This window comes from Calidris pugnax, unplaced genomic scaffold (genome assembly GCF_001431845.1).
Source record: "Calidris pugnax isolate Ruff unplaced genomic scaffold, ASM143184v1 scaffold174, whole genome shotgun sequence".
NCBI classification, from domain to species: Eukaryota; Metazoa; Chordata; class Aves; order Charadriiformes; family Scolopacidae; genus Calidris; species Calidris pugnax.
Window position 1 is genome coordinate 1829990 of NW_015090907.1, and position 23774 is coordinate 1853763.

General features: G+C 41.8%; 1 protein-coding gene across 2 annotated transcripts in view; it reads right to left on the reverse strand.

Annotated features, from left to right (window-relative positions):
• Nucleotides 1–23768, reverse strand: part of KDM1A (lysine (K)-specific demethylase 1A) — a 49373-nt gene extending 25605 nt beyond the window's left edge. The window contains exons 1-8 of one of the 2 annotated variants that reach the window (XM_014949183.1): nt 23484–23768; nt 20671–20836; nt 15628–15687; nt 11895–12028; nt 4958–5036; nt 3887–3979; nt 3031–3137; nt 969–1050 (exon numbers count right to left, since the gene is read on the reverse strand). In XM_014949183.1, the coding sequence (XP_014804669.1) occupies nt 969–1050; nt 3031–3137; nt 3887–3979; nt 4958–5036; nt 11895–12028; nt 15628–15687; nt 20671–20836; nt 23484–23768 (1006 nt within the window). The remainder of the gene's footprint in view (nt 1–968; nt 1051–3030; nt 3138–3886; nt 3980–4957; nt 5037–11894; nt 12029–15627; nt 15688–20670; nt 20837–23483) is intronic. The other variant, XM_014949184.1, reaches the window with a different exon arrangement.
• Between the last annotated feature and the right edge of the window lie 6 nt (nt 23769–23774).

Sequence of the window (23774 nt, forward strand, 5' to 3'; positions counted from 1 at the left end):
TGTGCAACTCCAATACTCTTTGTCTGGAAACAGCGTCTGTATGCAATTTAAGACAAACAGTAAGTTTTGGCAGTCAGTAAAACTCAGGTTTTATAATATTTTATCATTTCAATGCATTACTGAAGGGTATTCCACACTAATACCTGTCCATCTTCTTAGCTCTTCTTATTGGCATTATTTTTACAGCTACTTTTGAAATCACTTATAGAAAGGACTTTCAGGGCTTAAATCCTGACTTCAAGAAGAGATTCCTCTTTAGAATGGCTCTGCTCCTCATTCTCTCTCCTCCCCTTTTTTCCAGTGTAAGTGAAAACACACATTCCATCTCTTTGGGGTCTCTCCCATCTTTGCTATTTATTTGCTCTTATTTACCTTGCTCTTAGCTACTCAACTAATCCCCCTCACTTCATTACTACTTCACCATGTTCAATTTCAGCTTATACTTTGGAAGATCCAAGGGACAGCAAGAGAGTTACCAACAGTCCACAGCTCAGAGGCCAGTGGCAGCTGGATAAAGCAGCTTTAGAAAGACTTGCTCAGCAAGTGCAGGGAATCCTATGCAGATACCAGCTTAAAGGAACTGGGCAAAGGAACAGACACACAAAAGGACAGTATGCCAATGAAAGAGCAAAGAATTCCATTAAGCATGAGTGAACTGTAAAAAGAATGGATCTACAACAGTTTGATGACATGACAAGCACCTTTATGACTTCAGTGACAATGACAGCTACGGCACCAACAAAAATCCCAGCTGCCAGGGATTCCATCAACAGGCTGCCATCTGTTTTGAAGGTTCACTGATGAAAAATGTTAACTACCAAAGAGACTGAACTAGAACATCTACTTTGTTTTAGTTTTTTAACCACGGCCCAATTATTTGGCCTTGAAAGGAAACAGAATAAGGTTTCAGATTGAAACAGCTTGTATCACAATTTTCCTCCCCATTTATTTTTGTTTGAAAAACTCACCGAGTCCTGTTACTACCATTGCTCCTAGATCAGCCACGTAGTTCCCTTTGCGAAAGGTAGCAACTCTTCCTCCTACTCGGTCCTTTTAAGAGAACAATATAATAAATCTCTGATAACATTTGGCAGTACATGTCACTTAAATATAATCACTGAAACTTCTACAGAACATGGTTTACATACTCTCTTACCCAAAGGTTCAGTAAATATAATGTACGCTTTTCCAAGAACCTCTGCAAATGAACACTTCACCTCAATTAATTTGCCTAAGTTAAGGAATAAAGTATTTAAGCCACATTTAAAACAAAAAAAAAAAAAAAAAAGAAAAAAGGGAAAGAAAAGAAAAATTATGCCTACCCCGATTTGGACAGATTTAACTATATTGACAGTAGGATCTACTGTAATTCTAAAACCAAACCTTCCTACCACAAAATCCAACAGCTATATAGGAAATGATTCAGCTGTGCTTGAGAAAACTAAGTTCTAGGGTTAGAAAAGCTATCAGGCAATTATCCCTATATTCCGCAGAAGTGCCAGCTAGCCAGCTATCATTCAAGAACATAACCACAAGTCAACAGCCCATTTTAGAAGCAGGAATGCAAGTTTTTGATTCTTGACACATACCACTGACTTAAGGATGACACTTATTTTCCTACCACTTTAAACTTAATAAGGGGAAAAAAAAAAATCCTTTCCCTATCCTCAGTCCAGCTACCAGGATGATACAGAGAAATATCAATTACAATTGGGCAAAGGTCCCAAACAGCTACTGTTTAATATAAAAATGTAACTTTGAATTTTAGTAATTAAATCAGCAAATCAGAAGCATGTAAACCAATAGTCTAAAAGTTACAGAAAATGAGTGGCACAAACAAACTATCATGTGAATCAGTGAAACGTGAATCAGTGAAACCTGAATCACTGAAATCATGTGTGCAAACACCAGACAGCCTTAAAAAATAAAAAACCCCTACAGACTACTGAAGAAGAGATGCAGCAGACTGGAGAAAAATGACTAAAAAATAATGCATTATTTTAAAACAGCCTCTGGCCAGATCTACATACTGGTTATAACAAAGATGAGTAGAACTAAACCCAAGTTACAGCACAGATCTCTTTTTTCCAGCTTAAAAAAAAAAAACAAAAAACAAACAACAAAAAGAAAAACAAAAACCAAACCAAACAAGCAAAAAATCCCACAATACCTTCAGGTGAGCAACAGACTCAACAACAGGATTGTTGTGCTCTCCTCTGCTCTAGCGGTATGGAGCCTGTGAAGCAGAGCCAGCAGCTCTTGCTCCCTAGTAACAAGAGCAGTACCTAGCAAAATTAAGACCCTGAAAGATTCCTCTAATTAAAATAATCTGCTAAAGTTTTTTATCTGTGCCAGAAAAGTGAGGAAGTAAGATAAGATAAATTTAATTTGTCAACAGATTTATTTTATATGAGTATGAAGTTGTTCTCAGTTGATTAGATCATATGAGAAAACCTTCAACTTTAAAAAAAAAGGAGATTCCACTTAGGGCTGGATATTAAAGAATACCTTATCACTAGAAGAACAATCAGCTAGTTCCCGCATCACAAAATGTAGCTCTATATAACTTTAAACTCTATATAACTTTATATAACTTTAAAGCCTATATTTAGCACACACCAATAAACAATGAAAGAATTAATGCAGACTTGATCTTGTCCAGCAATCCCAAATAATGAATTTATTTAATGGGCAAGTTCTTGAAATACAGACTTGCAACCTGCTTTCCAGTGAAAAATCAGTTACTAATCCCAAAAGGAAGAAGATTCCATTCTGTTAGTGGAGTCAGCCTGTGACAGCAGTACCTGGCCAGGCACTGGTCCCCTGAGAAAGCATTAGTCAACACCCAGTCAGAACAGATGTGCTCGTTTCCTACCGAGACAGGTTTAGTACTCAGCAATACAGCCCAGCTGCCTGTAACCACACACCAGCTCAGCCATGGCAGGCGTGCAGCCGGGAGACTGAGCAATACGCTAGTACTGAATGTGGTAAAGTTCCCATAGAGAAGTAAAATAGCACAGAAATTCATACCCTGGCTTCCAGAACTGTGACATCCATTCCAAAACTCTGCAACTGGCGAGCTGCTGCCAACCCAGACACTCCAGAACCAATAATGATCACCTTTCCAGTCTTCTTGGCTAAAGAAAGGGGAAAATGAGCTACAGGTTCTATACACACACTACTACAATTTAAGTGATAACGTTAAAGCTGCATTTAAGAGATACCAAGAACAAAAAGAAGCTTCCTTCTCATCAGTACACAGAACAAACGCTTTAACAAAACAAATAGCCACTAAAAGAAAATTGAAGTAATTATGTACATAATATGATAACAGTGAAACACATTACAATTAATGAGACAGGTAGAAGAAAAATACACCAAGAGTGCATCTGTGACAAGGAAGAAAACAGGAAGAAAAATACTTCTGTAGGAAAATTGTTTGAAGAAACTGAATCTTATTAATTACAGTGGGACAAAGCATCATAGTTTTATTTCTTCCTGCCCCAGAAGAATAAAACCTAGAAAGGACAGACGACTTCAGCAGCTGTAAAATTCAAGCATCATATAAGTACATAACAGATGTAAGTACAGCATTGTTTCTGTCTTTTGTTATTCAAATGAGGAATGATAACTCATTAAACAGTGACAGCCATCAAATTATCTACAGAAGATTTGCAAGCTTTTTCCCTCTCAAAGTGATTTACCTCAATAGATGGCTTCTCCATGCCAAAATAAAACACATGAACATCTATAGCCAGAAGGCTTTTCCGCCTTTATTTATTTTCTTGGCATCACAATCCTAAGAGAAGCACTCAGAAATTTGTCCTAACAAATCACCAAACAATAAAACAAAACTCCAATTAGAAACGAGTTTCAAGTTTCTTACTTGGAAGGGGCTTCACTCTTTTGTAGATACCAAAGTTGATTAGACCATGCCGTTCCAGATAGCTGTGTACTCTGTGAACAAGCACCGTATCACCTGAAAAATTGTATATGGTTTAAAATTATTCTGTTTGTTTGGCAGCATGTATGTACTGAAAACATTCACAAGCAAATGTGTCCCAGCAGCAACCCAGCCAAGTCACACAGAACACTTCCCTTTCTGCACCCCCAGTTGCCCTGCTGAAGAATTCACCTTCTTGAAGAAGGGTGAGGTTAAAGCTTTCTGCTGTTTTCTATGCTATGCTGCAGTTTTGAACACTGTCCAAAAAGCTCTACAGGACATTAAATGCTTCTATTTATTAAGTGCAGAAGTCTGAAACTGACTGCAGAAATATGGAGATCTTTACCCAGAACTGCAATGCAATTTGCCAGTATTAAGCCAACCCATTACCAGAGCACTGAATTATCATTTTTATTTTTATAAACACAATAATTCAGTATTTTGCAACACTTGACAGTGTATCTGCGTTCATTTCAGCATTACATTCTTCTTTAATTACTCTTTCTCTGTGGCTCCCCTCCACCCTTTTTCAGTTTATTAGAATTTTTTCTGAGAAGGGAGGAATGGCCTACATTTGTGAGCAGTACCTCCTCGCTCTTTTCACTGCCTCCTTCCCTCACAGCCACTCTGGTCAAGTCTTATGCAACTTTTTAATGCCTCCCAGATACCTTACAATTAAGAACATCTCACAACTGCAAGCCACCAAAAAGGCACAGCAAACCTTAAAAGCTGCATGTGAATTCACTTACAGGAAACTTCTTTAACAAGCCATCTTTTTACCAGCTTTTTTGAAGTCTACTAGGGATATATTTCTTTACCAAATGAACCTGACAAATCTGAAACATGAGCATACTGCAATATGCCACTCTGTACAGGAACAGTCACGGAGCTGCACTAACAAAAGGACCCATCTGAAGTCCACTCTTGATTCTAAGCAGCCTTTCCCCAACCAATACTGAAAAAGAATATCAATGATACGCACAGTATGGTTTTGGCAGAGAAGACTTGACTTACTATTATAAGGTGCTTCTAATTGTTGGATAGTTGCCTCAAATGTCAACTGAATCTTTGGGTTATCCAACCAGAGCTGCAGCTGCATTTAAACAAACAATAAGACATATTATATTAAGTAATACAAAGGAGGTGTTTTCCATGTGCATGTTTGTTACCAAATACTGTCAGGACATGAAATCCTCTAAGGAGTTCAGCTTCAGCAGTGCTATCCAAGCCACAGTGAACTTCGCCTTCCAGTGCTCTTTAAGGTGCAATACACTCAATTTTAACTTCCTACACCATTTCAAATAAGTGGAAATGCATCAAGTTAACAATCTCCTAATCGCATATACAAGAAAACATACACAGAAAGAACAAAAGCTGCAAAATGGAAGCACCAGAATGCTTACATGTACAGCCTTCCTTCCACCTGCACAGTGTCATATGAGCGATATTTTAATTGCGCACGAACATCAGCCAGCATCCCATTTTTTGGCATCAAGTTTCACATTAATTTTGTAAAAGCTAAAGAACTTCCCAGCTGGAAGAGTGCAAAGCACACAATCTGCATTTTTATATATAAATCTCTCTATATGTATATATACAATTACTTCCATTATTCACATTAGCTTGCTTTTATTTACAATTAATTTAATCTGCTATGTGATAACCCAGTTACTCATAAGAGTCTTCATCTTTTGCGGTTTTTTAAGTCCCCGTTTTACTACCTAAAGTAACTTAGTATGTGCAGCAAATGACCATTTCTTTACAAATTCTAATTTTTAGACCCTCTATGAATACACTGAACATCAGAGGCCTTAAAAGATTTTAAAGGCTTCAAACCACAACTGCCCTGGCACTGCCACAACGGATCATTTACCCTACATTCTTACATTGTTTTGTAAATTTTAATGATCTGCTTTAACCAACAGGAATTTAGCAAGAGCTTTTACTGTTTTCTGTGCTTTTTTCATTGATTGGTTGGTTGGATTTTTTGTTTTGGGGTGGGGAGGGTTCACATAGAAGATCACACAAAGTGGATCTCCTTTGTTCACCTTCTCATGAGTCCTTCACAGAACTCATATGGACTGTAAAGGATGACTTCCATTTAAAAAAGCTACTGTGAGTCTTCCAAAATACGTCTTTACTTACCAGGTCATTCATTCAATTCTTGATTCCATTTGTTACCAGGTAAACTGGAAATATCAGACTTAGTAGTCTAACTCCTTTACCCTCCAGGAACTATGGGTGTTCATGCCCTCTTTGGTACTTCTCAAATCCCTTGGTACCGTGTGTGGTGGTGTGCTCTCCCTGGTTTTCCCTCTTCCCCCTGATCCCCGTACCAGGGTCCTGCTCGGGCCACGGTCATCATGGCCATCACAACATCAGTTGCAACAAGTTGCATCTGGACATTGGGGGATGGCTGGCAACACAGCCAAAACACTGTCTGAAGTGGGGACCTAGACATTTTGTTCCCAAGAGAATATGACTATAGGTCAATCATCTCACTCTATAAACTGTGGACAGCCCAAGAGCTCTTGGAGCTCTCCTGTATGGCAGCGGGCTGCACACCACGATCTCCCCTGTTGTGAGGACACTCGCTTAAGGTTCTACTCCTCAAGGTTGAGAGATTCCTTGCCACAGCAGATTCTCAGTGAGTAATAGCATGCTAAACTTTGATATCTTAGCTAAGTAATATAAGGGGTTGATTGTGCAGATATAATCCTTTAGGCATAAACCATTGACCAAGTCTGGGACGAGGATTGGATCAAGCTGCACCAAGACTCCCCTCTGGGAAGGCGTTTAGAAAGCCAGGGGGTCCTTTCTGAACCTCGTGACTCAACAGGAGGGTCTCCCTGACAGTGTGTCTGACCCTGTCCTCTCTGTAGTTAACAATTGAGTGTGCCTTGCCATCAAATCACATAAAACAATATCGCATTTACTACTGGTTTTATCACAATTACTACTGATTTTGTTAAATCACTGTTTCACCTTAATAAATATTTCACTACTACTCTCTTATGAGCAAAGTTAATCGCTCTGCCCCCGACTCCATGTCAGCTCTAAGTAAGAGGATGCACACTGCAGTTCACAGCTCCTCCAGAGCTCTGCTGAGCACTGCGTTTATATCACCATTTGCTTCATCTGCTGTTCTAGAACCTCTGCTATCCTAACCAGGGGAGACCAGAGAACTATAGGAAGGTCAAAAATTAGACGGGACCTTGAAGATAACCTTGTTCCAACTCCCCTGCCACAGGCAGGGACACCTCCTACTAGAACAGGTTACTAAAAGTCCTAAAGAACCTCTCACAAGTCTTCCTCAGAAAGGGATTCCCACTTAGGAACTTCTCTGAGTTCCTCCCTTACAAACAGGGACTGAAGACCAACACCACAGCTTTTTGTAGTGCAGCCCTGCAAATACCCCTTCCAAGCATTTCTTTAAATCCCAGTCATTGATTAGTTTCAGTGGAAGGCTTTTCCGATTCTAATGAGTTCGTAAAAGGATAACTCACCATAAATTTTCAGCAAGCTGTCTTTCAAGCTTTTGGGCTTGCCTTGGTCCGGTTTTATACATCTCACGACTTCCCAGAAGTTACAATTTAGGTGAATTAGAGGGAGATTTCACAGGAATAAGAAAAGTATTGCTCATAGCATGAAGATGTCCACCATGCATAAATAACTTAAAGAAGTTATTAAGTATTGGTTAATAAAGTGTGATGCCCCTTGATTATAGAATGGTTAGAGTTGGAAGGGACCTTACAGATCATCGAGTTCCAGCCCTTGCCCTGGGCAGGGACACGTCCCACCAGACCAGGTTGCTCAAAGGCCCTCCAACCTGGCCTTGAACCCCTCCAGGAATGGAGCAGCCACAGCTTCTCTGGGCAACCTGACCTAGGGTCTCACCACCCTCACAGCAAAGAATTTCTTCCTGAGATCTCACCTAGATCTCCCTCTTTCAGTTTAAAACCTTTCCCCCTTGTCCTATGGCTCCCCTCCTTGATCAAGGGTCCCTCCCCATCTCTCCTGTAGGCCGCCTTCAGGTACTGGAAGGCCATTACAAGGTTTTCCTGGAGCCTTCGCTTTTCCAGGCTGAACAACCTCAACTCTCTCAGCCTGCTCTCACAGCAGAGGTGCTCAAGCCCTCTGATCATTTTCATGGCCCTCCTCCGGACCCATTCCAACAGGTCCATGTCCTTCCCGTATCGAGGACTCCAGAGCTGGACACAGTACTCCAGGTAGGGTCTCACCAGAGCGGAGCAGAAGGGCAGAATCACCCCCCCTCACACCCTGCTGGCCATGCTTCTGTTGATGCAGCCCAGGATGCAGTTGGCTTTCTGGGCTGTCAGTGCAGATCGCCAGCTCATTTTGAGCTTCTCATCCACCAACACTTTCAAGTCCTTCTCCTCAGGGCTGCTCTCCAGCCATTCTCCACCCAGCCTGGATTTGGGCTTGGGATTGCTGTGGACGGGGGACTGGGACCCAGGTGCAGGACCATGCACTTGGCCTCGCTGAACTTCATGATGTTCACATGGGCCCACCTCTCCAACTTGTCCAGGTCCCTCTGGATGGCATCCCTTCCCTCCAGCATGTTGACTGCACCACACAGCTTGGCGTCATTGACAAACTTGCTGAGGGTGCACTCAATCCCACTGTCCATGTCTCCAACAAAGATGTTGAACTGCACCAGTCCCAGTACTGACCCTGGAGGAATGCCACTCATCACTGGCATCCACTTGGACGTTGAGCCATTGATCGCAACCCTTTGAGTACAGCCATCCAGCCAGTTCCTCATCCATCGAGTGGTCCATCCATCAAATCCATGTTTAGACACCAGAATGACATGTGGGATAGTGTCAAATGCTTTGCATAAGTCCAGGTGGATGACGTCTGTTGCTCTGCCCTTATCTACCAATGCCGTAGCACGTTCATATAAGGCCACCAAATTTGTCAGGCATGATTTGCCTGCGGTGAAGCCATGCTGGCTCCCACCAATCACCTCCTTATTTTTCACATGCCACAGCAGAGCTTCCAGGAGGATCTGCTCCATAATCTTGTTAGGCACAGAGGTGAGAATGACCAGCCTCTACTTCCCCAGGTTTTACTTTTTTCCCCTTTTTGAAAGGGGGGCTTATGTTTCCCCTTTTCCAGTCAGTGGGAACTTCACCAGACTGCCACGACTTCTCAAATGTAATGGAAAGTGGCTTAGCAACTTCATCCACCAGCTCGCTCAGGACCCATGGATGGATTTCATCAGGTCCCATGGACTTATGCACCCTCAAGTTCCCTAGATGGTCTCAAACCTGATCTTCTCCTACAGTGGGCACTTCTTCATTCTCATAGCCCCTGTTTTTGCCTTCCACGACTTGGGTGGTGTGGTTACAGCCCTTGCCAGTGAAGACTGAGGCGAAAAAGTTGTTCAGTAACTCAGCCTTTTCCATATCTCATTTTCTTCTGGAGAGGGCCCATGTCTTCCCTCATCTTGCCTTTATTCCTGACATCCTTAGAGAAGTTTTTCTTGCTATCCTTGATGTTCCTGGTCAGATTTAATTCTATCTGGACTTTAGTATGCCCTGGTTCCTGGCCACTTGGACAGTTTCTCTGTATTCCACCCAGTCTACTCATCCTTGCTTCCACTCTCTGTAGGCCTCCTTTTTGGTTTTGAGCTTATTCAGGACCTCCTTGTTTATCCACGCAGGCCTCCTGGCTTTTTTGCCTGACTACTTCTTTCTTGTGATGCACTGTTCCTGAGCTTGGAGGAGGTGATCCTTGAATACTAACCAGCTTTCTTGGGCCCCTCTCTCCTCCAGTAGTTTTTCCCATACTACCCTGCCAAGCAGGTCTCTCAAGAGGCCAAAGTCCCAAGGATTTTGAATTCTACCATCTTGTGATCACTGCAGCCAAGGCTAACCTTGAGCTTGACATTCCCCACCAGCCCCTCTTTGTTGATAAGGACGAGGTCCAGCATGGCTCCTCTCCACGTTGGCTCCTCTACCATTTGAAGGAGAAAGTTGTCTTTGACACATTTGAAGAACTTCCTGGATTTGTTGTGCCCTGCTATGTTGTCCTTCCAACAGATACTGGAGTGGTTGAAGTCCCCCATGAGGACCAGGGTCTGTTAATGTGATGCTGCTCCTACCTGTCTCTAGAGGGCCTCATCCACCCTATCACCCTGGTCTGGTAGTCTGCAGCAGACCCCTACTGTAAGATCACCTGCCCCTGTGCTCCCTTGTTTTTCCCATACTACCCTGCCAAGCAGGTCTCTCAAGAGGCCAAAGTCCCAAGGATTTTGAATTCTACCATCTTGTGATCACTGCAGCCAAGGCTAACCTTGAGCTTGACATTCCCCACCAGCCCCTCTTTGTTGATAAGGACGAGGTCCAGCATGGCTCCTCTCCACGTTGGCTCCTCTACCATTTGAAGGAGAAAGTTGTCTTTGACACATTTGAAGAACTTCCTGGATTTGTTGTGCCCTGCTATGTTGTCCTTCCAACAGATACTGGAGTGGTTGAAGTCCCCCATGAGGACCAGGGTCTGTTAATGTGATGCTGCTCCTACCTGTCTCTAGAGGGCCTCATCCACCCTATCACCCTGGTCTGGTAGTCTGCAGCAGACCCCTACTGTAAGATCACCTGCCCCTGTGCTCCCTTTAATCTTGACCCATAAGCTCTCCGTTGGGTCTTCAGCCAACCCCAGGTGGAGCTCCATGCACTCCAGCTGTTCATTGAATAGAGGAAAGCACCCCCTCCTCGTCTCTCCCAGCTTGTCCTTCCTGAAGAGTCTGTATCCCTCCATTCCAACACTCCAGTCATAAGAGTGATGGAGATGAATTACTGGCTGGAGTGGCTGCATTTCCTTTGTGCTGCTTTTCAGGTGGCCTTCCTTTGAGGTGTTTTACCTGTGACTTCCCAGGTCCTACTGCCTCAGGAGCCCCTGGCTTGTCCACATAAGACTTTGAGTGTGCTGCAGCATACCCAGCACACCTCAGAGCAACAGGTTGAAGGCCTTTGCTAGTGACCCATCCCTCAGATCTTGGAGTATCTTAAACCTATGAAAAAAACCTGAACGCTGCATATGGGGTTTTCGCTCTTAAAAAGTAATTTTAAAAATATTTCTTGCTTTTCTACTGTTAATTTTTCTAACATGATTTAGGTTTCTAAAACACTCTTTTCTAAATACAGGAAAAAGCCCTGAACCCTGAGGAACTTAAAAGCATTGTCACAATTTAAAAGCATCATCTGCAAGACACCATACCACTGTTTAAGTTTTATTAAGGCTTAAACTTCAGGCATGCTTGTCTGAAGTGAATTACATGAATATTGTCCCTTCTTTGTATATTTTAAGTTGCATGGAAGTTTTGAATTGGGCAGAAACGCTACGAACATTCAGACACAAGAGTTTCATTTCTTCAATGTTATAATTTCTTTTATGAAATCAAAGCTGTCAAAGTTAACTATTTTGCTCTGAGAATATGCCACACGACTGGATTGATATCTCAGTATTACAGCAACTGAATGCTAGGCAAAACTGAGAGGTTCGCCTTATTCTAAGCAATAATATATTTGATTATTATTTCAGTATTCTTAAGAGACTTCTTTAATCTGAGATCAAGTAATAGAACAGTTGCACCAGCTTTCTGATTGCTTCTGTCTTTTTAAAAGCTGTATTAGCCAAATCATGTAACTTTGATGGTTATTATGACTGTGTTTTGGATATTGTACATATACTACAGATTCTTTACGCTGCCTCACAGCATTGCCTCAATCAAACACTGGGTAACACCTTCCTCGGCAATTTAGAGCATGATAGGATGCCAGAAATGAACCTGCAACATCTCAATTAAATAAATAAATAAATAAATAAAATCTTCCAACTGTTAGAGAGAGTAACTGCCAACAAGTCTTTGCATGGTACACAAATGCCCTACCTTTTTTTATCAATACTTTTACAATAAACTTACGGTGCGGTTCCTGATGTACAGAAACACCTTCTGGGTCTGCTGTGGCCCACTGATTATATCAGGGAAGCAGGCAGCTTCTTGAGATGTCATACGGTCATGTGGAAGTCTACTCTGGAAAGCTGCACCCTCCACACCTACAATAAAAAGACAAGTTGTCTACAGGCACTGCAAAAGGAACTGCTAAGTATTTTTACACTACCCTTCCTAGCAAGCACATCTATCCTTGAGATGGTATGGTGGCCAATTCCACGTCATGCTTTCATTTAGTTCTTTTATTTATTTCTGCAAGACATGCAGGTTCCCAAGTCAACAGTTATTTGAACAACAGGTATCATCTAGGGTTAACAAAAAAGCTATACTCCAGGGGTGGGAAAACACAGAAAAGAAACCCACAAAACACCTGTGGGTAAGGGGGGCAGAGGTACATATCAATATAACATATATCATATAACATATTATATATAGCACACACATATATAATATCAATAAAACATAACTGCTTTAGATGCTGTCCTTCATTTGTGTGGTTTCCAGTTTCAATCAGAATATGAGAACATTCTGGAACCCATTCAAAGCCAAAAGATCTATAAAGATCGAAGCACAATACCTACAGTCCCCTCTCACTGGCTCTTCAAGGTTTGCATTTGCACTGAACTCCTCAAGCTAGAGGAACCGCTCCTTTTGTGAATATTTCATATATTCACAACAGCCAGTGCAATAAAATACAATCCTACTTATGCTTTTCCTGTGTCCCTTTCTCAAGTGCTGCCTACAATCAATAACTACAGATTTCTGACTTCTCCTTTTAAAAGCTCTGCATATAAGAAAACACATACTGGAGACATTTTCTCTATGGAAAGACTCCATTCATAAAGGCATCTGTACTTCCATCAATTCAAACACTGGCAGTGCAGTAAAAATACACGTATGTACTCTACATTCCTCAATCTCATTCAAACGTTATACCATATATAAAGTAACAAACTAAGACACAGGTGCATAAAGCGCTACAAGTAGAGTGCAAAAGTGAATCTAGCAGGCACAGCGAGCAAAATGAAATACCGAGAAGTGAAATACAGAAAGAACAATATAGCTCTCATATGTCCCAGGAAGTGACTTAAGATCAGGACAGAGAGAGGAGAGGACATTCAATCTGGAAGCTAATATATCCCAAGGGGAAAAAACCACAAGTAATGCAGTAAGATTAAGATCATTTGCTGAAACTGGAATTGTTCAAAAGATTAGAAAATATAAGCTTGCAGTGTGTTACACTAACCAAGACAACTGTGTGAAACTGGAATTCATGTGCAGAGGTACACACATCTCCGTACCGGGGAAAGGAATTCTCTTCTTTCAACTCTGGTGCAAACACACACACCTTTAACTTCCAAGCATTTTTACATCCCAAAGATGAAGAAAAAAAATGTAAGCAAGGCAAGAGCTGTGAAGCTAACAAAATTCATTCACAAGCAAAGATTAGAAGATCCAACTGTGTGATGACTCGAGGTTAAAAAAAAAAAAAAACCTGTCTATAATAATTTACAGGAATTTTACAAGAGGAAAGTAGTAACAGAGGCTACAGAGCACTGCAAGAAAGTAAAATGAAATTAACAACAGGAAAAGTTGACACACCCACAACACTTCTTGACAGTAATATTCAGCTATGGAATAGAAACCCATAGGTCTGCTAGAACTTCATCTTCTCCAGTAACAGACATCCCCCAGCCCTTCTGCTGTCCTGCAGTCGAAGGAACTTCACTGAACCAACTGTGCAAACATCCACACATAAATGCTATACTATGAATTCTGTAAAACAGTACATGTAAATCAAAGTTACCAATTCTCTGATACTTTATTAATGTTAACAAATCTAAATTAAGGTTCTAGACCATCAAGTGTTAGCACAAAGCCCAGCAGCACAATTTTCAGAGAATGACCAGTTAAACAAGATCTGAAATGCTGAACTTGACTCCCTCTTAGAGGCTTGTGTTAAAATGAGTGTGTCTTCTCCAGATATTTGCTAAAAAGGTTGACTGTCATGCAGTGATCAACTACCAGGAAACTCTCAGACATGTGGATTTACGGCAACTTGCCAGTTTCTTGAAAAGCTCTGTGATTTATTTCTTCAAACTGAGAAGCCAGGGAAGCCAGCCCCTTGGAAAGAATTCCAAGGTGGTTTTTTTGTTGTCTTTTTTAAGGCCATATGTTTTCTATGGCAATATCTGAACTTTAAAATGTCAAAATAGCTCCAGATGAGCACTGGCATTTAGAAAAAAAAGACCGCAATAAGGTTTGACACCAGAATTTAGAAAAAGCGGAACATATCAGCAAAGATACCATTTTTTTTGGCCCAACCACTCGAAGATCTTATAAGAACTAAATGTCCTTAAATCTACTTTTGCAACTACACAACTCAAAGTTAAATGCATTTCAGGCTGATTTAATTTCCCCCATCCCATACCCTTGCTGCTTGTGTTTCATGAAACCAACACATTAAAGGGAGTACCACTTCAGAACTACACACACTTTCCTTGGGGAGGGCAACTCTTTAGTGACTGTAGGAACGGTTCTGCCTAGAATGGATTCTCATCTCCTCTTCACAGTTTCACACACACACCTGCCATTTCCTGACATTCAGCTTCAGTAACTAATGTGAAGTTTTCATTATCATCTCCCTCACAGAAGAAATCTTGAGGAATGCTACTCCTCTAAAGACTTACCAAAACATCTGCAGATGAAAAACACTCTAAAGGAATGTTATTTGGCTGCTGAATCAGACAATTGATAAAGCATACCCTCAGCATACATACATATATATACATGTAAAATGCAAAATATGTAGAATTTCCAAACAGCCAATGTCTGCCTAAAAATTAAACAGGCAATGCATCCTCAAGCCCATAATCTCAAGTAGTCAGAAATTCTATGCAGGTGGTAAGATCCAAAACATAACTACGCTCCTTCTCTCAGAACAGCAGGGATACACCCTCAGATGAATATCTTGAAGTTGTACTTTCTTCAAAAAGATCAGCTTGGAGGTAGAGAATAAGTTCTGGAGCCTTCAACTTAAAACCCTAATCCTCAAGTGAGAGTGAAAGTGGCCAAGTTGGTGGAAGATTTTCAGTAGCACTCTAAGTTCTTAAGAGTAAAGACACCAATTCTGTGAATTAATCGGTAAGTGCATACTGCTAGCATCAGTATTTCGGTCAAATGGTAAATGCAATTCACAACCCAGTCCACTGAGGAGCAGACTAAGAATCTCCCCAACAGATAGATCTCCTGGCCTAACCACTGGCACACAGCTCAAACACAAACCCTTTCAAAAGGAAAAGCAAAAACAAAGGAGCAGAAAGGCACTCCACGCTATTTTTCAAGCAAATTAGTAAAAAGGTCAACTGTGCTGAAGCCCAGGGCTTCCTGTGTCATTCCAGGTGGTAGGAACTGGCTATGTAAGAGTATCTTTTTGCACATTTGGACTCCTCTAAACATGGAGAGGAGTGGAGGGATGAGAGATCGGCCTGAGGCATTTCGACATAGGTCAGCATCCTTTTCCATGGTTGGTACAGACCTCAACTGACATTTGAAAATACCCCTCACTTTTTACCAGATGGGTAGACAACTCCTGTTTCTCTGTCTAAGTTCTGAACAAGCACACCCATGCGCACTCGCAAGCATCAATGCCTAACTTGGCGGCTCTTGCTACTAAGTGGCAAGCATCAAACGCCACCCTCACCTGATGCTTGGCCGTCTCCATACCCTCCAGAATTGTCGTCTTGAAGTCCTCCTGCTTGCCCTGTGGAAGGAAAGAGGAGAACTCAGGGACCTTACTCCATAAGTTAAACCATACTGGACATAAAGGCCCGGCAGTTGGCGTTTTAGGTATTAAATTTCACCAACTAACTAAACCCGTTTTCTGAGAATCATCCCATCTTCTGGAACCTAGGTCCAGGGCACCAAACTCTGTGGTCTTCTAAAGTGTCATCCATGTCACTGGAACACTTTACATCAGACTTTATGGGAAATAAAGAAGTACACAATATGTAGCATTCCTGGTGGCTAAATACTTATGATCAACTTCATTAATGGCTAGGATTTGAATAACAAGATTACATTTCTTACTGCCGAGATCTGGTGGATGGACACCATCAGATTCTATGGTTCTCAAGCCATAAGAATTTTGTAATCTTGCCCTTGGTACTCCTGAGTCTCTCCATATGCAAGGGGATAGATTGAACCATTCTGAAAGGCCTCTAACTTTCAAGAGAGCCTATTTTTTTTTTTTTTTTTGCCATAAACCCTTCCTTGATGATGGAACCTTTTTTGAAAGGCTCAGACCACTTATTTTGGCTTCACCACCTTGATACACCAACAACCTTCTAACACACTAAGAAGACACCTTGAATCCAAGTACATGTCAATACCACTGATTGGTAATGTGATCAATACCCAGCACTGAAAGACATCAGTCTTTAAATGTATCCAGGGCTGGAAACGTAAGGAAAGGCAAAGCACTCATCTGAATCTAAGTCCTAAATAGCAGCCTTGACAGGACTGCAATACAACCAGGAACAGAGCATTTCTAAAACAGAGATGAGTACAGCTATGATATCTGCAGGAACGAAGCTAATATACAGGTCACCTCACACGCTGCTAATCTTCAGAGGAGATGCCAGCTGCCAGTTTAGCTCATACACGATATTCTTACACAGTCAGAAGCCTGACTAAAGTCTGGTCTCCTCCAGAGAACAGGAAGCCATGGAACACTACAGAGACGGCCGAGCACTGTTTGGCTGGTCGCTCCTCTGCCACGGCTCCTGCAAACCAAGTGCTTCAATGGTCAGCAAATTGGGTGTTTTCTAAAGTCTTCACTGAAAGTAACTGCTGAAGTCAAGGTAGCAAATAGAACAGTCACTTCCTAGAGCACAACGGCTCAGGTGTCATCTCCAAACAGGTAAGAGTAAGGTCTAACCTGAGGCCAACACACAATTGTTAAGATTACTCTTCACAGTTTGGGGCTCGGTGGACAATCTTGCCAGAACCTAATTTGAGGCTTAAAAAAATTTCATCTGAACTACAAATTTAACGCCTGAAGCAAGACACAGAAAGTGAACCAAACATTTGCATACTTTAATAACCTGAATTAGCATCTGGAATGCTGTAACATTACATATCTACAGATAAAATAAAATAGGAACTGAAATAAGACCGACATTTTCACTCAGCTACAGTAGAGGAGCAATAGGCAGTACTTTTATATAATCAGCAGGGAAGTTCAGGAACTCACAAGAGACTGTGACAAATAATTGTATTTTGACAGGCCCCAGAAGTCCCAAAGCTGGATTTCTATGAATTAATGAATCTGCAACAGCAAGAGAAAATTCCTCACTTCACCTACACTGTAAGTACATTATATTGCTGGGAAGATTACAAGACCTGCTTCCATTCTGAGAGACTCACACAACTCAAACATTACTACTTACGGTCCAGCATAGGCCATTAACTTGCAGGCGAAGTTACACTTCTGCCTTCCAGAAGTTAAGAAATTGAAAGGATGCTGACATCAACCCGTGGCACTTGTTATCCCTGAATCAGAACTGACAATAAGTAGAGGGGGCAAAATTGCTCTCGGTTTATTTATAAAAAGAAATCAATATTTTCCTCTCTGTTAATAACAGATAAACAATTTTCAATGTTAGGTCAAAAAAAAGTATCACTATTAAAGCTTGCTCAGACACAATTCTAAACGCTACCCGGTCAGAGTACGGAAGTGTGAAAACAAGGACTGCTTGTAGAGATTGCCTCTCCTTCCCCAAAAGAAAGCCATGTTCCAGCTGCTAACGAAGAAAGCAAGAAGCAAACTGCTGCTCCATGTTAACATCAAATTACTGCAGCCGGACACAACATGTGCAGGAGCAGAACCTGCTGAAAGTCTCAAGGCAACAGAATAATGGACCATGAGCTGAACAGCAATCAGGAAGAAGGTCTACAAAGGAGTCCACTTCGTGCAATCGCCCAGTGTCTTAAAGTAAAGACCAGCAGCACAGAGTTACTACTGAGTATTGAATTTTATTAGGAAAACAGACAAGTCAGATGAAAGACAGACACAGAACACAAATAAATTTGACTATTCACTTGATGTTAATCTGGCTCTTATTCAGTCTCACACGTCCTTGGAAAGCAGCAGCCAGAAACACAAAATTACCACAAAGTAAGAATACTGATATAACTAAAGAGACAGGAGTTGATAAAGAACATCTTCAGGAAGCTATAAAAATGAAAATTCAATTTGAGGGCAAACAGATAAGATCCTTAGAAGAAAAAAACAAAAGAAGCAAGCTCCTTAATTTCAAAAGGGATATTGGAAACAAAAACACAAATGAAAGTGAGCCTGCAGGGTTTCTGCTCCCAGACAGTATTTCTCAAGTGAAAAAGAGGAGAGAATCTTTAAGGAAATTATCTTAATGATTAAATACTGTTGCACCTATTAAACTGCTTTGCAATAACGTGGTAATCTTGCAAATCCAGACTATAACAATCTACATGGCCAAAATACCTGGAATTCCCCACAGCTGAACATCTTAATGGAGTCCATCCCATGTAAGACCACCATTTTGCTGTCACCTGAAGTGTGATACTTAATGACCTCCTCCTACTGTCAACTGTCTGCAAGGGCAGACTAATGAAATACCAGCTACTGTCACTATTACGTTTTTAAGTTTGCAAAATTAGGCTTTTCAATATAAAAGGTCATAATCTGTAACATGACAGCTCTACACCTCTACTGCATTACCAGTGTGTTTGCAGGTTTTGAACATACAAAGGAAATAATTAAGGTCTGCAATGAGAATAAATTAACAGTAACACACAAGCTAACCTTTTGTATTTTCCTATGTTTTCAATACGCAATGTTGCTCTAGTATTACTGTCCTATTTAGTATTTCTTATTGAATACTCATCTTTTTGCTTCAAAGAAGTGACATAAAGAGAAAACCACAATTATAAACATCGCTTCTATATACAGCAGACTCCATGCCTCTTCCTGCTAGTAGCTGTTTGAATTGGAAGTTTCAATGCACTTTAACAGCCAGCATGAGACGACCTGATTCTCCTGACACCTGCATTAATAAAAACAAAAACACACAGCTCCACCAATGTATATAGTTTCAGAAGCCTTTAAAAATAAGCAAGACTAGCTATAGAATGACAACTGAAAATTTATCATCCTACATCACTGCTTTGTGCATATCACAGGATTTCTAGCAATGGAGAAAAGATACGATGACCTGAAATTAACTTATTTCTAGACAGCTAGATACAGCCTGGCTGAAAGTTGGTTTTATTTAGAATCATAGAAGGGCTTGGGTTGGAAGATCACCTAGTTCCAATCCCCCTGCCATGGACAGAGACAACGATTTACATTGCATTTAGACAACCAAATATAGTGTTTGCAGAATAATTGCTTAACAGGTTGTTATGTGTATAGAATAGCGTGTGTCTATCACTGCATACCTTCCACATTTCTTCCATCATGAGATAAAACACTGTGCTTCACTGATTAATGCCTCAGACTGATTTCAATAATCATTCTTAGAGGCATAAAATGGCATCTGAGAAATATCAGAAGAGTATTAATATTATGTTCCAAGGATTAAACCTAAAGTCTAAGATAAATTAAATTATAAACTTGAGATACTTGCTGAATTACAACTATTAAAATTCCATTTTTGATAGACCATGTACAACTATGGGCAGGAAGGATTTTTACCATTGCAAATATTTCAGTCAAGTGTTTGAGCTATAGTATTCCTGTATCAAGCCAGGAGTCAACAAGTCACAACTGAAGAGAGATCACAGGGTAAATCCTAAGAGATATAACACAATTGTGGCTTTTAATATATTTTCTGAAACGGAAGGTAAGTATCCCCAAACTGACATCAGTCCTATTATATACATTCTCAAACCTGCCAGCCAAAAACAAGCCAGTTAAAAGCAGCAGAACTGAAGACTAAGTTATTCACATCAGTGGTGAACCAGCAAAAGTTCAACTACTAGATTTCAACTATTGCCTAGGACCAACCAGCACATGTGTTGTATCATGGAAACTAACCTTTGCAAAAGCATGATTTTGCAGATAGAGTGAAATACCAACACTGATCTAGGTCATGGTGGTAGCTGTAAACGCAAGAGGTAAAGAATGGGTAGAGTACTGCTAATACTGTAAATTTCAAAAGCTGCTTCCTGAACAAGACTGACTAAAAATCTTTCCAATGTAAAGTGAAGCTTTACAACTCTGTCAAATGTAATAAGGAAAGCACTGAAGTTTAAGAAAATAGTATCCAACCAGAACTTAAGATTAGAATCATAGTTTAAAGCCACAGCAATCACTGTAGATTAAATCTGTTCTCCTGCATAGCAACCCCCCCAAGTAAATTTAACCTTTTCTCTCAGAGGAGTAAGTGAAAGTTGGTACAGGAGCAGGCGTGGCAAAGAGGCTATTCTGATCAATAAGCTTCCAAAGACAAGTCAATAAGGATCATGAGAATCCGGTATGAGAGATTTGGCCCCATTTGGAATTAGATCATGCACATTCATATCTTTATCAGGCTGCTCTTCTGCATTTTTCCCCTCCTTCCACATATGGGGGCAGCAAAGAAAGCACTGCTGAAAAATCATTCAAAACCAGATACAGGATTCATGATGCTGCACCTGACCCCACTTAATTTCTGGCAATAAAACAGGTAAGTAGTGTCAGAGGAGAAGGTCTCTCTTTACTCACCAGACGGCTCCTCTGGCTCACTTTCATTCTCCTCTTCTGCAGGAGCTGGTGGAGGCGGTGGTGGTAGTTTTTTCTCTTTCTCAGCTTTAGCATTTCTCTCTTCTTCAGAGTAATACTCATCTTCTGACAGGTTTGCAAGGCTCTCATCCATCTCTCTATACTCCACCTGTAAAAAGCAGAACAAAGGATAACCAAACTGAAGATGTCTGTAAGTCTCACTACTAAAAAGAACATTGCAAGCAACAAAATTGCTTAAAGCTCAAAGAAAAGACCCAAGTTACCTTGTCCAGAGTCTTATTACAGCTATCATGTTATAAAAATCTTCAGCAGCTTAACAAGTTCCACATGTTTTTACCTCCACTAAAAAAAAAAAAAAGTCTTCAGCCCACAAGTGTCTGATAGTAGGAACTTTCTACTCACATCGAGCCCAGACTATGTGTATTTGTTATATCATCATTTAACCTCTCTAGTTTCCTTCCCTTCCTTCATCTCCCTGTCAAACTCAAGAATAACAAATTAACTCTATGTCCAATCGCTATGTTCCAACTTGAATTATCTGTCAAACAAAAGTGACCAGAATTGTACACAAGATTTCATCTTGCCCTGGTACAGAGGATCATGTCTGCCTCCTCTCCAGGATGGTCACACAAGGAAAAGAATGCTCAATGCAATGAAACAAAAAATAAAAAATACCTTTAGTGCCATACATGTTTTGTTCTGTTCTCCAGTAAAAATAAACAGTATTACTAGCTAAAAAAGACCTGTTCCAATTTAAATAACATGGAAACCCCAAGAAATAACATAGAAGGGACGCATCTCTTCTGTTTAATCATCCTGTTTAATAAATCAAGCTTTTTTCCCCAAGTAAGAAAGCTTTGTATATTGCTAGTTAATTTCCCTACTGATTGGAAAGGCAAAAAGCACTTCTCACAATATGCAGCCATGAGAAAAACAAAAAGAAAGCTAAGTGACCTCCAACACCCTACAGGTCAGCTTCTACCATGAGATGACAAAAACAACTCTGCGTTTCTCATCAAAATTATGAGATCTTTCACTGTTCGGTCATTAAGAGATGGTATCAATGAGCACAACTCAAAGTAGCACTGGAAAACCCATGCACAGGAAAGCCTAAATTCAGTGAAACGCTAACACACTCCATGATCTGCTACCTTTCAAATATTTACATTTCACTCCATCCAGCACATTCAGTTTTTCACACTGTTGAGCAGATGTTGCACCACCAGGATCTTTTTATGAACTCCCGCTCTTAAGCAAGTTACAATGATCTCACAGCATCACAAGTATACATCACACCTATTTGAAATCAACACAAACTAGTTCTACCCTAAGGCCCTCTGAAGTCTCCCATCCTCCTTGAGCTCACACATCTTTCAGAGAATAATCAAGTCCAATAAAAAACTAAGCTTTTCTCTAGGTTTATTTTTAAACTGGATATCCTCCCTGACTGAGTTCACACCACAAACATTCACAATAACGTGACCCTGTGCTAGCCTGAAGCGATGGTGGGGATATACTGTGTTAGAGAGATTAATGCCCTCAGCAAATGGGTACTGTCAATGTGCAGGAACATCACTGAAATATAACCCACAGACAGTGCACTAATTCCCACCTTTTAAGAGATCACCACAAAGCAAGGAAACCCCAGATATGCTGCAGAAGATGACAGAATGGTTTGGGTTGGGAAGGACCTTTAAAGCCCATCCACTGCCTCCCCCTGCCCTGGGCAGGGACACCTCCCACCAGACCAGGTTGCTCCTCCAACCTGGCCTTGAACCCCTCCAGGGATGGGGCAGCCACAGCTTCTCTGGGCAACCCGGGCCAGGCTCTCACCACCCTCACAGTGAAAAATTTCTTCCTTATGTCCAATCTACATCTACCCTCTTTCAGTTTAACAGATGCACTGGATTGACCTACACAACAGTTCCAATATGCAAAGGACAAGCCCAGCTATCATATCACATAAAAGCCCTGAAGAGCAAGATATTCAATGCCACAGCAACAGTACAACAGAATTCCTAGAAGTAATTTCAGCTTCCGTATCAAACACACCTGGCTTTAGGCACAGCCACAATCTTCAAAGTCTTCTGCAACCAGGTTCCCAAGAAAAAGTTTCACAAAAAAAGACAATGTTCTCATATTTTCAGAATAAAATATAAGAATTATATGCCACAGGCCTAAATTATTAGAAACTGTTTATGGCCTCTATGTGTCATGTTTATTGCATTGCTAAATCTCACCCTTAATACAGCATTTGCTCAACTCTCCTACACAAGCTGAGGAAAGCTGAAGAACAGTGGACTGAGTGGGCTCATGGAAATAGAAATCATAAGAACTCCAATGCAATGCTAGGGTGGTTTTGTGGGATTTTTTTTACCGCTAGGTATCTGACCAGGAAGCCCTCCAAAGTCCCGAGGCCACTACAGACTGCTCTCTTTTAAGAAAGTGCACGAGTTCTCCCCATAACTGATGAGGATGAGCTGTGAGGATAAGAGACCTTAATCCACATCAGCTTCCTGCGCCTCTGCGTGTTTATCCTGGTGGAGGACTCGCTTCCCCGGGGCAGCACCCGCACCCCACATACCAGCGCCGCCCGGAAAAGGCTGATCGGGCCGGAGACCCTGCTCAGCCTCGCGGCCCTCTCCCGAGAAGCCGTTCTGAGCAGGGCCGGGCCCGGCAGCCCAAGGGCCGGAGAACGTCCCGCTCGAGGCCGCGGCGCCCGCCTGACCCCCACTCCGACCGCGGCTCCTGGCCGGCGGGGCCGGGCCCGGAGCCCGAGCCCGCCCCACACCTACTTTGGCCCGCTTGCGGCGGCTGGTCCTGCGACCCTCGGGGGTCTCGGCGATGCCGGTAGTTTCCGCGCCGGGCGCGGGGGCGGTGCCGGCGGCCGACGGCTCGGACAGACCGCCTGGGGGCGAGGCCCGCGGCGGCTCCTTCTTGCGGGGAGTGCGCTCCGCAGCCCCCCCGCTCTCAGCCGAGGAGCCCAGGGCCCCCGCGGCGGCGGGCGGAGGCACCGGCGTCTCAGGCCCGCCCTCACCGCCCGCCGCCGCCTCTGCGGCCTTCTTCCCCCCCGACAGCATCGCCCC